This window comes from Phaseolus vulgaris, chromosome 8, assembly GCF_051622355.1.
Source record: "Phaseolus vulgaris cultivar YP4 chromosome 8, ASM5162235v1, whole genome shotgun sequence".
Classification (NCBI taxonomy): domain Eukaryota; kingdom Viridiplantae; phylum Streptophyta; class Magnoliopsida; order Fabales; family Fabaceae; genus Phaseolus; species Phaseolus vulgaris.
This window is the reverse complement of record NC_143505.1, coordinates 22,532,630-22,549,249: the sequence shown is the minus strand read 5'-3', so window position 1 is coordinate 22,549,249 and position 16,620 is coordinate 22,532,630. Positions and strand designations below refer to the sequence as shown.

Sequence of the window (16,620 nt, the reverse complement as noted above, 5' to 3'; positions counted from 1 at the left end):
TAGTTAACCTAAGGACTTTCAGGGTCTCTTGAGTCATCGACCGATGCCTTATCCCTTTCTTCGAGCTGACCTCTAAGACCTCTATGTGGCTGACCTCAGTTGGTCCTTCTTCAACTATCTTGGGTGAGTTCAATGTCTCTTGAATGACTAACCTCTGCCGACCTCCCTTCCCTGAACTTGCAAGCTTGGACAACATGTCTTCTTGGGAGTTCTATTCTATAGGAACATGTACAAGTTCAAACGTAGAGAAAACTGCTTTCAAAAGCATTAGATACATGAGATATGAGGCTAGTTGCAGATCCTTGGTTTGATACTCACCTGTGACTGGCCCTGTGACAAGCAACGAGTGACTCTTCACCAATAAACTTTGAGCTCCCAACTCCTTGGCTAGCAGCATTCCTACTATTAAGGCCTGATACTCAGCTTGATTGTTGCTCACTTTGAACGCGAATCTCAGGGCTTGCTCGATTAACAACCCACTTGGTCCTTCTAAAATAACCCCAAGTCCACTCTCCTGTTGGTTGGAGGATCCATCTACCAAAAGGACCCATTGGAAGTCATTAGGGTTAGATTGGGGACCCTCTGGTGAAAGCACTACTATGAAATAAGCATACATCTGACCCTTAATCGACCCTCGAGGTTCATATTGTATATCAAACTCAGATAACTCAACTACCTAATGGACCATCCGCCCTGCTATGTCGGGCTTTTGAAGGACCTTGCAAATGGGAAGATTAGTCATTACAGTCACGGTGAGCTTCTAAAAGTAATGGCGGAGTCGACAAGTTGTAAACACCACGACTAAGGCAACTTTTTCGATAGCCTGATACCAAGTTTCTGGTCCCTGCAGTACCTTACTCATAAAGTTGACCGACTTTTGGACCTTATCCTGATCTTGCAAAATGACCGAGCTAATTTTCCGATCTGTAATTGCAAAATAAAGACGAATAAGGGTCCAGGAATTGGCTTACCAAGAACAGGGGGACTAACTAAGTACTCTTTTAACTTGGTGAAAGCTTATTCACACTCATCAGTCAACACAAATCGATTGTTCTTCTTGAGGCACTGAAAATATGAATACCTTTTATCTCCACTAGTTGATAGGAAACGAGACCGAGCGGTAATGCGTCTAGTTAATTGTTGGACCTCCTTCACGTTGGCGGGGCTCCTCATTCCTGTGATTATAGCACATTTGTCGGGGTTTGCCTCTATACTCCTCTCAGTCAGCAAGAAACCAAGGAACTTCCCTGCTTCTACCCTGAACACACGCTTTTCAGGATTAAGCTTTAAGTTGTACATAGCGATTGTCGTGAATAGCTCTTCTAGGTTAGGAATGTGCTGATCCTTTTCTTCCGACGTGACGACCATGTCATCTACATACACCTGTACGTTCCGCCCAAGCATTGGGGTGAGGATCCTATCCATCAACCTTTGATAAGTGGCGCCAACATTCTTAAGGCCAAAGGGCATGTCCCTGTAGCAGTAGATGGCGAACTCAACCATAAAGGTTGTCTTGCTTTCGTCCCTCGGGTGCATACGAATCTAGTTATACCACAAGAACGCATCCATAAAGCTCAACAACCGACAACTCGAAGCGCTGTCCACCAAGGAGTCTATGCTCGGTAGTGGGTAAGAATCCTTGGGACAAGCCTTATTCAGGTCGGTTAAGTCGACGCACATTCTCCACTTCCCATTGACCTTCTTTACCAACACAACATTCGCCAACCACTTAGGGTATTGGATTACCTTATGTGATTAACATTCAAAAGCTTTTGAGTTTCTTCTCGAATGACAAGGCACTTATCCTCGTTGAACTTTCTTGTCCTCTGGACCACTGGCCTGACCTTTTCATCCATGGTAAGCCTATGGCATAAATATTCAAGGTATATCCTGGGCATGTCCGCAGATGACCACGCGAAAGCATTCATGTGCTTTGAGATCACCTCGGCTATCCTATCTTGCAACTCTTTGACAACGAGGTGCCGAGCTTGAACTTCTTCCCTTCTATCTCCCTTCCCTAAACCTCTTTAGCAGGTCCAGGTCGCCGCTCACTAGCGACTTCTACTTCCGCAATCCATTTTGGCTCTCTCGCCCGAACAGTGATTGTGAAGGTTCCTCTTCTATTCTTCAAGCTACTCTCGTAGCATTTTCGTGCCATCTTCTGATCAAACTTGATGGTAATTAATCCTCCTTCAAGAGAAGGCAACTTAATCTTCATATGTGTCGTTGAGGCTACCGCACTCAACTTGTTCAGCGAAGGTCTTCCTAAAAGTAATTCATAAGCTGAAGACGCGTTAACGACAATGTACCTTATGGTAATTGTCCTAGCCACGGTGCCATTAGAGAAGGTCGTCCTCAGATCGATGTACCCTCATACTTCCACCTGATCTCCCGCGAAGCTGGCCAAGCACCCATCGTATGGCCTTAGCTGGTCAGGAGATAACTGCAAACTATTGAACTTTGTCGAGAACATCACGTCAGCCGAGCTCCCTTGCTCAATCAAGACTCTGTGCACCTTCCTTCCTACGGTGACAACATATATCTGTTAGAATTTATGGCTTTAAACTAGAGGGGGGGGGGTGAATGGTTTAAAGGGGGGTTTCGCAAACTTTTTAAGATATAATGAAATTCTTTGCAAGAAACCAGATTTAGGAATTCAGTTTGCCAAGAACAAAGCTCAAAATAGAAAAGCAACAAAAAAATAATCGGTTGTTTCGCAGAAACAATCGGTTGTTTATACCAGTAAAAATAACAACAACTGAAATTAAAGAGTTTAAGGAAGAGAGAAATGCACAAACAGTTTATACTAGTTCACTCTTAACCCAAGAGCTACATCCAGTTTCCTACAAACCACTGGGGAATCCACTAGGTAATCCAATCCAGATTACATACACACACCACCAAAGAAGTGACCTTGATCCCCTCAAGACACACACTTCCTTTGGCTCAGCACACACTCCACCAAGAATGTTGATCTTGACAACCTCAAGAGCACACAACCCTTCTTGGCTTTACAACACCAGAATGTACAAAAATCACAAAACGAATTACATTGTTTAAGAATCAACTAAAATCAATACAGAGTAATCCTATTCCACTTCTCTCTTGAATAACCAAAGCTCAAAGTGAAAACTCAAATGCTTGAAAACTCTTTGAAACACTCAAATCTGTTTTTCTTTCTTGTTGTTTGTTATAAAACAGTAACAAACTATTTATAGTATTCAAATCTTGGTCAAAGCATTTAAAGCAGGAGCGTATTCAGTTATGAAATCAATTAAAGCTCTTTTAACAAACAAAACTATTTCTGTTGGGATTCCAAACAAACAATCGGTTGAAACAACGAATCAATCGGTTGTTTTGGTTTGACAGCAAGTCAACCATCCAAAACAGTTTTCAAACTTTTTCAAAAACACCTAAGTATAAACAATCAGTTGTTTTGACAAAACAACAGGTTGTTTTTCACTTAGTTTTGAAAAACACTTTAAACTTAAAATATTTGAAAACACTTAAGCTTTAGATTCAACAAAGAGTGGATTACAAATATAATTTACCCCAGATCCTATTCTAAAGCACCTCAGCAATATCAAGCACCTCCAGCCTTCCATCAAACACAAAGGATTTGGATTCTTCAAAGCTTGAACACTCTTGATTCAACAATATCACCACCGAATCCTTCTCGTGAGGAATCACGACTTCCAGGTCAGAGCTCGCGAAGCAGAGAGTGGGCTCCAAGCATTTCCCAAAAGGGTCAGTCATCTCAAGATACAAAGCCAGACCCCACCAAGCCTCGAGAAAGAATCAGCAAAAGAAGAAGTTATAAATCAGAATACCATAAGTTCTTCCTTTTGGTCTTCTTAAAAAATAGAATATGTTTGTAAATAATTTAGGCTCACTTTAGGGGTCCAAATAGCAAAAATAGGCTAGGTAAGGTGCCTTTATCATAATAGGGGGTGTAGTTATCATTTTAGATGGTTCCTAGCCCTTTAGGAAGGAAATTTGACCTAGTTTCTAGAAGGACGAGCCTAAGGTGCGGGAAATTTGACCTCTTGGTTGTCCATTTTTTCCCTTTTCCCATCCTACCTGTCTTGCTTGTTTTCTAAGGCTCCTTCACCTATAAATAGAAGGCCTACCCATTGTATTTGACAAGTTGAATTTGAATGAAATAAAGAAACTCTACACAAATTGTGTGAGCTCTTAATGAGACTTTTGTCCTCTTAGGTTTGAGGTCTTATCTTGAGTGATTTTGGAAGTTCTCAAGAGGCGGCCAACACACTCATCTTAGGTCACATCACCCTCCAAGTGGCGTGATATTTCTCACCCACCATCATAAGTTTTCTCATTCCATTTTCCTTCCATTTCTCCATTCCATTTTATGTGTTTGTCTCTCAGTTTCTCTTCTTTGTTGCTCTTGGGTTTCACTCATAATCATGAGTATGGTGCATTATTTGGGAGGTCATGACCACCATTGATGTTACCTTGTGCCCATTTTCAATTCCGCAATTGCATCTCATTCTCACCATATCTTGTTTTTTAATCTTTGCCTTTGTGAGTGCACCTTCACACTTACTTAACCACTTGCTTAAGTTCGTGTCCAATGGGAATCTTCCTTAGGTTCTCACCATTAATTGTTAAAATCCCAACCTTAAGTAAAAGTGTCACCTTAAATGAAAACATTTAAAATCAACTCACATCACATGTACTTGGTCCCTGAGAGCGACCTCTCCCTGGTCAGCCTCAAGATACTGCTTCAGGTCCCTTCCTTCACCAAGCTAGCCAGTTGGTCGCCAAAAGCTATGCATCGCTTGACATTATGCCCAAATGCTTTGTGGAACTCACACTAGGCATCTTTTCGTGATCCCAGATTTCGATCTGTCTTCAGGGGAAACTTCAGCTAGTTTGTTACCCCTGACATACTCAACAATTCTTTGTAGGACACCCGGAATTTGGGCCGAGTATTTGACTTCTCCCTGCCTTTTGTCTTGGGCTCGTCCCTCTTGGCTACGCATGACACGTACCTTGAGTCCGTTCTCTTCTCGGTCGAGGTTTTGTTGACTCGCAAGGGTCGAGCTCGGCTACTTTCCTTAGGCCTAGGTTGCCTTAAATGCGACCAGTCGTTCTTCTAACTACGACCTCCTCTGCTTCGATGTAGGCGACAACTAGTTCTCGTATCTCAGAAAATGTCTCCGCTGGATTTCTGATTAGCGAATCGCTGAACGGTCCCGTTGCGATCCATTGTTCGAAAGTAGTGACTATTACGTCTTCATCATGCGTTTGGAGTCTTACCGTAAGAGCCCATAATCTATTAAGATAATCCTTCAGCGGCTTTTCCTCCCTTTGCCTTACGTTGAAAAGGTCATACAACTTAAGAGGTTTGACCTAGTTGACAGATAAGTGTTCTCTAAAGAATATGGAGAACTGAGTGAAAGAGGTGATGTGACCATCGGGAAGCCCACTGAACCATTGCAAGGATGTACCTGTAAAAGTACTCATGAACATATTATAGTGGATGACATTTGTTCCTCCAAAGACAATCATCTGAGCATTGAATGCCGTGAGATGATTTTCAGGGTACTCTCTCCCTATGAAAGAGGCAATCTTAGGTGTGATGTAATGAGGTGGAACAAGCTCATCCATGATTGCCTGCGAAAATGGTTTGGGACTATATCTGAAAGGAAAGTTTAGACCTCGTTCCCTGGTGGAACGTTGGTCACGTTGGTGTAGATTTCTACGTAATTCCACATTGAACTTGCGCATTTCCTCGTTGGCTACCCGGGAGGCCTCGATCTCTGCCATCAGTCGATTTTGCATAACTACTTGCTCAACTCTGGCTTCCTCTCGGATTTGTTCTTGCTCCTATTTATACTATCCGTTGGCCTCCTGGAGAGCCCTCATGGTCTCCATGAGTTGTTGTAAGGTGGGGGCATCAGTTCCTTTAGATCCTTGCGGGCTTTTCCTTGTGTTTCTCATCACGTTAGGAAACTCAAACACGAATGTGGATGAGATCAAGTTTCATTGTGCCTCACGGTGGGTGCCAAATTTTCTCGCCGGTTGATCTTCAGGCTAACTGGATGGGCAAGCTCCGCTTCTAATCTGCCTCCTCTTGGTGCATTGGAACAACACTCCGCTGAGACAGAGGGGGCTCTATCTGTTGATCACACTCCAACGATCAAGTCATTGAAAGCATACAAAATAATAATCAGTTTCAGTCTTTAGTATTCAGATACAACATACTTTTACTGGGGGTCTGAAGCCCCTTTTATAGTTATTCCTCTAACAACTTTCACTCACGAGAATATAATCTCTATTGAAAGTGTACCGACCCGTCCTCGGGCGTTGACCAAAGTCCACACTTAGTAGGATCCTTCAGGGGTGTACCTTGGGAAGAAGGGAACATTTGGTCCGGCCTCAGGCGTTGACTGGGTCTGAACCAAGGGGCGCTTACATTCGATGGGCGCCACCTCCCGATACCCACGAGTAGGAACGACCGTGGAGGAGGCGGCACCATAGGACATGCCCATAGATAGGAGGGGCCACCCCCTAATACCCACGGGTAGGGAAGACCGTGGAGGGGGCGGCACGGAAAGAGGCCACGGTACGGGCGTGGAGGCCTCGGTACCACATAATAGTAATAAAGAGAAGAGAAAGGTGGCTTCAAGGCCATATTCCCAGTACCAGCAGGGAGTGACCTGACTCGTGAAGTACCCATACAAGAGGTGTAGGAACACGACAGTGCACACCACCTTTGGAGAACTGCTGGGACAGACACGACCCGGGAGAGGGCCACGTCCCAGGGGTAATCTACATGCATGGTGCGAGAGGAAGGCTGAGATACTCCCAGGGCGAGTGACTAGAGGCTGGGGCGCATGAGTTGGCACCCAGGTAGTCATCCCCTGCGCCGGATGCACTTCGAGGAGGGAAGACTTACGCGCTGGGATTTCCCTAAGTTGGGTTAGGGCGTCGTAAGGCCTTCCACGTGGAGTTGCGCTTAAGTCATAAGTGACACGTGGCAGTAGCACTGAAACCCAAGGTATATAAGCTTTTCCGAAAGCTTAGTGAGGTACGTTTTAATCATTTGCTAGCTTACACACTGTACGCACGAGTGATTGGAGCACAATAGAGAAGTTAGTTAGAAAACAGTTACGCACCTTCAGAATACGTTAGTTGTAGTGTTCCGATACGGAGGTGCACGGTGTTTACTGCGTTACTGACTTGAGCGTCGGAGTGCAAACGGCTGCGAGGCCGCCCTTTGTTCTCTATGTTTCAGGTACTCACAGCGGCGAAGGGTGGTGATTTGGAACAAAGACGAATGAGTCCATGATACGCGAGTGTTAATCTGGTCAACCGGCAGGAACAGAAAGCATAAAATAATAACAGAAAACTACCTCCTCTCATGCACCTTTCGAGTTTGGGTGCTAACAACAGGAAAATATTTTGTCCACGAATGATGTGAACCAAAAATACATGAAGATGACCAAGGATGCTATATTTGAAGGGTCATCTCAACAAGCAAATAAAGACTTCATCAATAGAAGAAATGGACAAAGCCCAAAGAATTTGAAGTGGATGGAGGAGGCATCATCATCATCATGAAGATAGGCGCCAAAATGTGGCAAAGCGTTATTTTCCATTTGTAAAATTACCAAGTTTTAATGGAGATAGTGATCCTAAAGTGTATTTAGGATACATGAAGAGTCATTGTAAATGAAGTGGCAAGGTACATGAAAAGACAATGTAAATGCCACCCCTATCCAAGTCACTTCCTTATTCTAGAAAAGTGACTTTTCCTACTATTTCCCTTCTAATGTTCTATTTAGAATCTATTCTAAAGATATTACAAAAAGATATTAATTGGGCTTGGGCCTCCTTTTGAGAAGACTAATGAGAAGAACTTCAAATGTTTTGGGCTTTATCCATTTCTTCTATTGATGAAGTTTTTATTTGCTTGTTGAAATAACCCTCAAGTATAGTATCCTTGGTCATCTTCATGTATTTTTGGTTCACATCAACGAACATCTTTACTCACGGTGCTAACAATAGAAGAAAATCTTGTGCACTTTTATTCTCAAATGCTCTCCACTTATTTAACAACTTTATATATTCAACTAACAACATTATGCATATATTTATTTAACTAACAACTATGTGTATATTCACATATATTTTATTCTAACAACTTAACATATATCGACATATATATTTAACTAACAACTTTATATTAATATATGACTAAACTTATTATTTTTTCTATTTTGATTATTCTCCATATATGGACTTACCAACGAAACTAGACTGAGTCCATAACTTGCTTTTAGGTCCAAAGCCGAGGTGATCATAGCCAAATACTTAGACCGAGGTCCCGAACACACGAGCACTCATGTCTAGTACATATATACATCTATTATAATTTATATATCAAATTATTATGTTAAAATTAAAATTAGTTTTATTAATATAACTTACATTTGAAAATAAAAGTATATTTTTAAATTTTATATAAAATTATTATTTATTTAATTTTACTATTTTGAAACATGGAAAAATGGTTAATTGATTCGGTATATGATTTAGATTAAAAAATTGTTTTTCATTTATAATATTAGTTAGGTTGAACTAACATAAATTTGGTAAGTGATCCATTTGACGAGGAAAGAGAGCCTGTTGATACTTCTAATCTTGGTTAGCATGATAAATTTAAAGGATTAAAATATTTTTTTTAGAAAAGACTAAAATTAAATTTGGTTTGAAATATAAGAAACAAAATATTTTAACTAAATTTAATAAATAATTTAAAAGTAAAGAGTACATAAAATAATAAAAATTGTTTTTTTTTTTTAAAAAAAAACACCATTTGGATAAATAAAATACTACAAAGTATATATATTTTTTACTATAATAAAACCCATGGTTCTCAGGATTAAACGGGTTGGACGGAGAACGAGTCAGTGGTACAACATCGGTAATAAACTAATTAAAACTGGTCCAAGGATAAAAAAAGTAATAATAGGTCAAAATTTCAACATCTTTTCTTAATAAAATTTAAAATATTGATAATTTTTTCCTTTACGTATAAATCTGTTACTATTAATAAATATTGATGTATATTATGGAAATTTCAATCTATAAATATTACAATTAATTTTTTTTTATATTTTTAAATATTAAGAACTTAAAAATTCCTGTTTTATTTTGGTTTTAAAAAATGATAAGATTATAATATTGTATATTTTTCAATATTATTTGTGTCTGTTTGAAATAATTTGATTGACCAGTAAGATTTTAGAAAAGAAAATTAATAAAAATAATTTCTGTTTTGTTATTCTCGGAGATTACTATATTGTGCTTAAAACAGTTGAATGAGTCCTGATACAGTTACTTATGTGCCCTTAAAACAGTTGAATCAATCTTGATACAGTTACTTATGTGCCCTTAAAACAGTACCTATTTAATCCCACACTGGTGAAAACAAACTCAGCCGTGTACAATCAAACTATAATCTCATTCTACACAATCACACAATTTTCTTTGTTTCACTGTCACTTTCACGTAGCTTCACCATCATATCCCCCAAACTATCCCCATAACCTCATCTTCTCGCTTCCGTTCTTTCTAACCTCGCCGCCGCATCATCTCCGCCGTCGCTCACCACCAATGGCCTTAATCCCCATCTCCTGTTCCCCAAACCTCCGCCTCTCACCCTTCCAACCACCCTCGCGCTCCCTCGCCTCCCTTTCACAGCTGACCGTTCAGAGGGGTGGCGCGGCATCGAGCTTCGCGTGCTCCACCTCGCACTTCCGCGGCAGAATTGGGTTCCACTTCCTCCGAAGACAGCCGGGGAAGTTATCGTCGCTCTCTTTCGGCGCTGACAATAGAAACGCCGTTGGGGAAGTGAGAGAAAGAGACTTGTCTCAGCTTCTGTCCGCATTGCTTCCCGTTGTTGTTGCTGCCACTGCCGTTGCCGCTCTCGTTCAACCTTCCACCTTTACTTGGTGAGTTTCTCTTCTTTCATAAACAAATTTATGTTCTCTGGTTGATGAAACAAGACAAATTAAAATTAATTTAGAAAGAGCCTAATTTACTTTCTTATTATTTTTTAATTTATGGATGAGTTAATTTTAACTGAAAAGTTTATATTATTTTGTTTTTCTTATACTTAAAGAATATACCCTTAGTTATCTCAGTTTAAGGTTACTATATTAAGTAGTTTCTCCATGTTTTAGATTTTAATCATCTATAAACTATATTTATCTTATGAAAAAAACTTTATTTTTAATTGTAATCTAATACGAATACATCCATGTTTGTCATTCAATGTCTTAAAAACAGATTATTTATTGAAAAGAAAATTGATAGTTGTTTTGTTATTTAATGAAGTATTGCTTTTAATTAACCACTTGCTATAACTAACCATCTGTTTGTTGTTACGGATTTTTGTGTGCTTCAAGGATTTTTTTTCTTCTGAAATTAGACTTGTGTTCTTGAACTGATGGCTTATGGACAAAACTTAAATGGTTTTCTTTAGATTGTTACTTATTTAGAGTTTTGCCTTGATATTTCATGTTGACTTTTTATGCGTTTTTAATTACGCTTAGATTTTCGAGATGAAATTACAATTATTTAACAGAGAATAACCCTAAAAACACATAAGAAACGATGTTATTTATTGTGTACATGGGAAACAGCTATGATGTATTTGATTAATGGCTTGTAGGATAGTATTGACAGTGGGGACCTTTGTAATGGTACTCTGGCCTTTCTCTGTGAGCGTGTTAGTAAGTAAAAGTTATTTTATTTTTCTGTTGTAGTTGTTCTTTTTTTTTTCTCTCTCCAGTTAGAATTTTTTATTTTGTTATTCAGTGAGAGCATGTATGGTGGAATAGTATAAAAACTGAGAAACTGAGAAACTGAGAAAGTGGCTTTAACTTGAGCAGGGTATCTAAAGATTTATATGCACCTGCTCTTGGTGGGATTATGTTGTCTATTGGAATAAGACTATCGGCTGATGATTTTGCTCTTGCATTTAAGAGGTAAGATTTCACTATTTTTGTTTGCTTCTTAATTTGGCAGCACGTGAAGTAATTGAGCTTCTTCCAATGTTCATTATTTTCATTTTGCTGCAGACCTTTGCCACTTACCCTTGGGTTAATTGCGCAATATGTGCTTAAGCCTGTTCTTGGGGTCTTCATTGCGAAGGCTTTTGGTTTGTCTAGGATGTTTTATGCAGGTTTTGTCCTCACAGCTTGTGTTTCTGGGGCTCAGCTATCCAGCTATGCAAACTTTTTAAGCAAAGGGGATGTAGCCCTGGGCATTCTTCTCACAAGCTATACCACCATTGCATCAGTTGTTGTTACACCTCTGTTAACTGGTCTTCTGATTGGTTCAGTTGTGTCAGTTGATGCAGTTGCCATGTCAAAGTCAATTCTGCAGGTGTGTAGAGACTAGTGAGTGCTCCAGTAATATTATACTTGAATTTGGTTTGATGACGGGTTTAATTGTAAATATTTGACAGGTTGTTCTTATTCCGGTGACCCTTGGTCTTATCCTCAATACATATGCAAAGCCAGTAGTATCTGTTCTTCAACCTGTGATGCCCTTTGTTGCTATGATTTGTACTTCACTGTGCATCGGCAGCCCTCTTGCTTTAAACAGGAGTCAAATTTTGTCAGTCGAAGGTCTCCGATTGGTTTTTCCAGTATTAACATTCCATATTGTTGCCTTCAGTTTAGGCTATTGGTTCTCCAAGATTCCATCGTTGAGGTATGTGTGTCCATCTGGTGCCCTCTTCTGTAACCAGTTAGTTGTTATAGCTTTGCTAATTTTTAGGACCTGGCCATCCAAACTTCTAATTGACAAAATAGATGTTAGGATGAAAATTGAAATTGAAATTGGCAAAACATTAAATTTGGTAATGTGATACTGACACATGACTTGTTTGGATACTAGCTAGAAGTGTTTTTAAGAGCTTATTTACTGAAATATATATTTTTTTTCTAATAAAGAAGCTCTCAAAAGTTCTTATAATTTTGTATCCAAACAACTTGTTTATGTTTTAATGAAGTGCTTTAAAGTTAAATTCCTACAGAAAACATATTCTGCTTGGTTATATGTATATGACTACATCTATTGCTGTGGTTAAATTGCACGGTTTTGTTTTAATTTTCATTAAGCTGTTCCATATCGAAGTTGATTTTTTGTCAAAGATCTGAAATAAAATAGTAGTGATACATAAAGTAGACATTTCTCCATTTGGAAACTATTATATTTCTGACTGAGATTTATTGCTTTAACTGATCTTTGAAGTGTGTCATCTAACATAATTTTCTTGCAATAACTTTTATTCTCAAGATGGATGAGTAAAAACTTGTCAAGACCAAGAATATTTTACTTTGTGCCATATTCAAAATTGACTAATGCAGTAAATACTGTGACAGGCAAGAGGAACACGTGAGCAGAACCTTATCACTATGCAGTGGAATGCAGAGTTCCACCCTTGCAGGTCTTCTTGCAACCCAATTTTTGGATAGTAGTCAGGCAGTTCCTCCTGCGTGTTCTGTCATTGCTATGGCTATAATGGGTCTCTGTCTTGCTTCTTTTTGGGGAAGTGGCTTTGCAATTAGAAACCTGTTACCATTTGCTCCACAAAGAACCAATTCTGCTCTCAAAGCATAATTTTTTTTTGTTTCTGATGCATGTCATTGGGTCTTATTTATTTTTAAGCGTCGGTTGAAGGCTGGGAACTTCATAAATTTGATCTGTGGTATCAATTAGAGATGGCTAGGGAAGGGAGATCCATAGGAAATTTTTTCAAGTGTATAGGTTAGTCACACGAATGAGCAATAAAGAAGTTTCATCAGATTACGTGAAAAAAAAAATACATAGTAACGGAGATATAGATTGCATAGATACTACCAATTGTTACCTGGCTGCAAATCAGTACACTTCTGTATATAGACTCAAAGAATGCAATAGATCATTTACCAATTAACAGTTTTCTCTGTCGCTTTCTGTGCTTTTCTTCCATTGTATGAACCTAAGATCTTCAATCGAGGGTTGTGTTGTGATCAAGCTCTCTTTTGCAAGGAATGGCTCATCTTTTTTATGTTTTAAATTTTTCAATATTACAATTTACAATGAGCTAAAGATATTTAACAATAGTAAGGGGATTATTTTTTAATGATTATTGTGATAAGATTAAAACGTTAATTCAGAATTTAAGAAGAATTTGGAAAACAATACATAGAAATAGTAAGTTAAATTTAGATTTTCATTTCTTCCACGTCTCCTTCTAAAATCTAAGAATAAAGGAAAGGGAAGGAATATTCTACACACATATATATAATTTTCTAAAATTATTTCCTGTTTATTTTTATGGACATGAAAGAGTGGGACGTCAGTTAGATTACAAGAAAATTGAAAATACCAAAGATGTTGTTATATATATGCAATAATGTCGACAAAGGACAAAGATAGTGGGACATCCCATTACTTGAAAGTTAGAGAAGTAGATCGTTAAATCACGACATCTATATGCCTATATAAAAAATTCACGTGAAATTTACTCTTCTATTCCTTTTATTTTTCTGACGTATTATTATTATTATTAAAATCTCAAACTTCAAAAAATGTATTGAAAAAGATCTAAGAATGAGAAGTATACAAAATTCATCATGTCAACTTTAATGGATTAAAAATACATTAATATGTTTGTTGATTTCACTCACTATTGAAAAGAATGGATTAAATCAATATTTCAATATGTTAAAATATATTGATAAAGATGCTTCTGAAAACACAAGAAATTACAATTTATTAAAAACTCGTTTTAACAAATTAAAACATTCTTCTAGAACTGCTTATGGTTTTAAGTAATATCAATCGATTAAATAGACAAAGTAATTGATTAAAATATCTATTATACTCTTTTAGGACTTTGGTTAAGAATATTTTAATGGATTAAACTATCTTTTAATCAATTAAAATTATTCTCCAACCAAAATAAGTTTTAACCAAGACTTCAATAAGTTTTCTTAAGCACGTATAAAGACAAAACTAATCACAAAGAGGAAAGACATACAAATCAAAAGACACAACACACACTTTATATAAATTTAAGTCCCCAATCTTCAAGGCTTCTTTAAGAGTGGATTCATCAAATATTGTAGTTCCAACAATTTCAACAAACTTCCTATTTGACTAAGACAATCTAGTTGAGTGTGTGTGGATTTGTATGAAAGAACTTGTGTTGAAATAACTTGCACCAATACTGTAACATCCCTATATTTTCCTATATCTAATAACCATAATTTATGAAATATTAAAATAAATATATAAACATAATACAAATATATCTACAATTTCATTATTATAATGTTTCAAAATATCTCTCTCTTCATAAGACTTGAAACATTTACATAAAATTAAGAACAACATTTCAAAAGAAAAATAAACATTTTCCATTATCTACCTTCTCACCGAGAAACTTTATCACCTGTAACATCATCTGCTCCCGTGTAAAATACACGATCATCAGAGATAAAAAAAAAAACAACCAACAAAACAAAGGGTAAGCTAGGTATTTTTAAAACTTATAACATAAATATAACTTTAAACATCCACATAAATCCATCCTTTCTCATGCATTTCACATAACCATCAAGTGTCTATCAACAATTTCAATATTCATCTTTCTTATGTCAGACTTCTACTGACTCATAACACATAGACACTTGACTTTACTTCCGGAAGACTCGTGCGTTGACTTAGAATCAGAGATTTGCACCTATCATACTACATCACTGTGAAATCCACATAGCTATGCGCATAAATAATCTCAATATCATCTCTCTCCTAGTATGACAGGTTAACTCATATAACAGGTCAAATTAGTTATCTTTCAAACAACTTACCCATTCATATGAACCTCCTTCGACTCTCATCACCTGAATAACTTCATCTATATGATTCTATTATCTCAGTAGAGTCAGGATATCTCCTTCTAGACGAATCCCTAGTTAATGCACATCCTAAACAATCTTAACACGGTATTTTCTTTCCTGAAAATACTATGTCTTGATTAAAATTCATACTCTGAACCTCACAAAAATCCAACATCAAAGAATCAAATCATACAAAATTTTAGAATTTCCAAAACATACCACAATTCATCTACTAATCATATAAATGTCTAATTAAAGAGATTTTCAATTAAATATACATGAAATAAAAGTCTATATAATTTATAACTATACAAAAAGAAATAAACCAACCTTTTAAAAACAAATATATATGTAGAAAACAAATTTCAGATTTATTATTTTTTTAGAGAGTCTAGCTTGAGCTAAAATCAACCCGGGAGCACCCAAAATTTTAGCTTGAGCTAGAATTGCTAGCTTGAGCTAAACTCAACCCGAGAGCACCCATAATTTTAGCTTGAGCTAAACCGATAGCACCCACAATTTTTGCTTGAGCTAAACTCAACCCGAGAGCGCCCATAATTTTAGCTTGAGCTAAAATTATCTAGCGTAATTTTAGCTTGAGCTAGAATTATCTAGCTTGAGCTAAACTCAACCCGAGAGCACCCAAAAGTTTAGCTTGAGCTAGAATTTGCTAGCTTGAGCTAAACCGATAGCACCCACAATTTTTGCTTGAGCTAAACTCAACCCGAGAGCACCCATAATTTTAGCTTGAGCTAAAATTATCTAGCGTAATTTTAGCTTGAGCTAGAATTATCTAGCTTGAGCGAAATATGCAGAAAAATTCTGCATAACTTAATAAACCTATTAGATTATAAATCAACATCTCATTCAATTCATAAATTTATAAATCTACACATTACATTGACAGTTCCTGTTCAGCATGATACAATCACTCTCATTGAATCATTGAGCTATTATGTCATCTATACATATATATGTTTTCTAATTCCAAAACCATTTAAATCAAACAACCAATTCTCGATCACAACAATTTCAATTTCAATCAAACTACAATCTACTCAAAACAAGAAATCTTGCAACAAAAATTTGGAATTGGTGACCACGTCACACTCACATTCAAATATTCTAACCTAGGGTTCTATTGAAAATTTTAAACTAGCTCCCTTACATGGACTTTACACTAACCTGCACCACAGAGTCCTGATCACAAATCTAACTATATCACTAGGACCCTAAGTTAACAAAGAATAATTCGGAAGATAAAAACCTCACATGCAAACTTAAACTAAAAGGCAACCTAACCAGATCAAAACTAACTCAAAGGAAAAGGAGCCAAGAATGAACTTACTCTATCTAAGATTTTGATCGGTCAATCTTGTAGAGTTCACTGCCAGGAGTCTAATGGAGGACTCCGATCGTTGATCTGATGGGCGAGGAGGTCGAAATTTTAGAGAGAAGGCAAAGGAAAGAAAAATGTGGTTTTAGAGAGATGATGGTTCTTTTAAAATGAAACCTGAATAACTAAATTTCTATTTATATAACCTTTTCACTTTAATAATAAAATATTCAGTTGCCATTTTAATTGTACCATTTCTACTCTAAGACTATTTTTCTCGGTCCTTACAAATACAAGGAAAAAAACGCATAGGAGGTAAACACACCAACAATAATTGCAACAAAGATAACA

General features: G+C 37.3%; 2 protein-coding genes across 3 annotated transcripts; one reads left to right on the top strand and one right to left on the bottom strand.

Moving 5' to 3' along the window:
- Positions 1-211: 211 nt before the first annotated feature.
- Positions 212-616, bottom strand: LOC150025518 (uncharacterized). The gene has a single exon (XM_090294079.1). The coding sequence runs from the start codon at positions 614-616 to the stop codon at positions 212-214; it is 405 nt and encodes a 134-aa protein (XP_090150205.1).
- An 8,769-nt stretch (positions 617-9,385) lies between these two features.
- Positions 9,386-12,988, top strand: LOC137825952 (Sodium Bile acid symporter family). 2 transcript variants are annotated; one of them, XM_090294564.1, is made up of 6 exons: positions 9,386-9,986; positions 10,709-10,769; positions 10,929-11,024; positions 11,118-11,424; positions 11,507-11,754; positions 12,429-12,988. In XM_090294564.1, exons 3-6 carry the CDS (start codon positions 10,969-10,971, stop codon positions 12,664-12,666), a joined length of 849 nt encoding a protein of 282 aa, XP_090150690.1. In that variant the 5' UTR covers positions 9,386-9,986; positions 10,709-10,769; positions 10,929-10,968; the 3' UTR covers positions 12,667-12,988. The 2 variants fall into 2 exon arrangements, with proteins under 2 accessions (XP_090150690.1, XP_068487870.2); XM_068631769.2 differs by lacking the exon at positions 10,709-10,769 and having other exon boundaries at positions 9,456-9,986.
- The last annotated feature ends 3,632 nt before the right edge of the window (positions 12,989-16,620 follow it).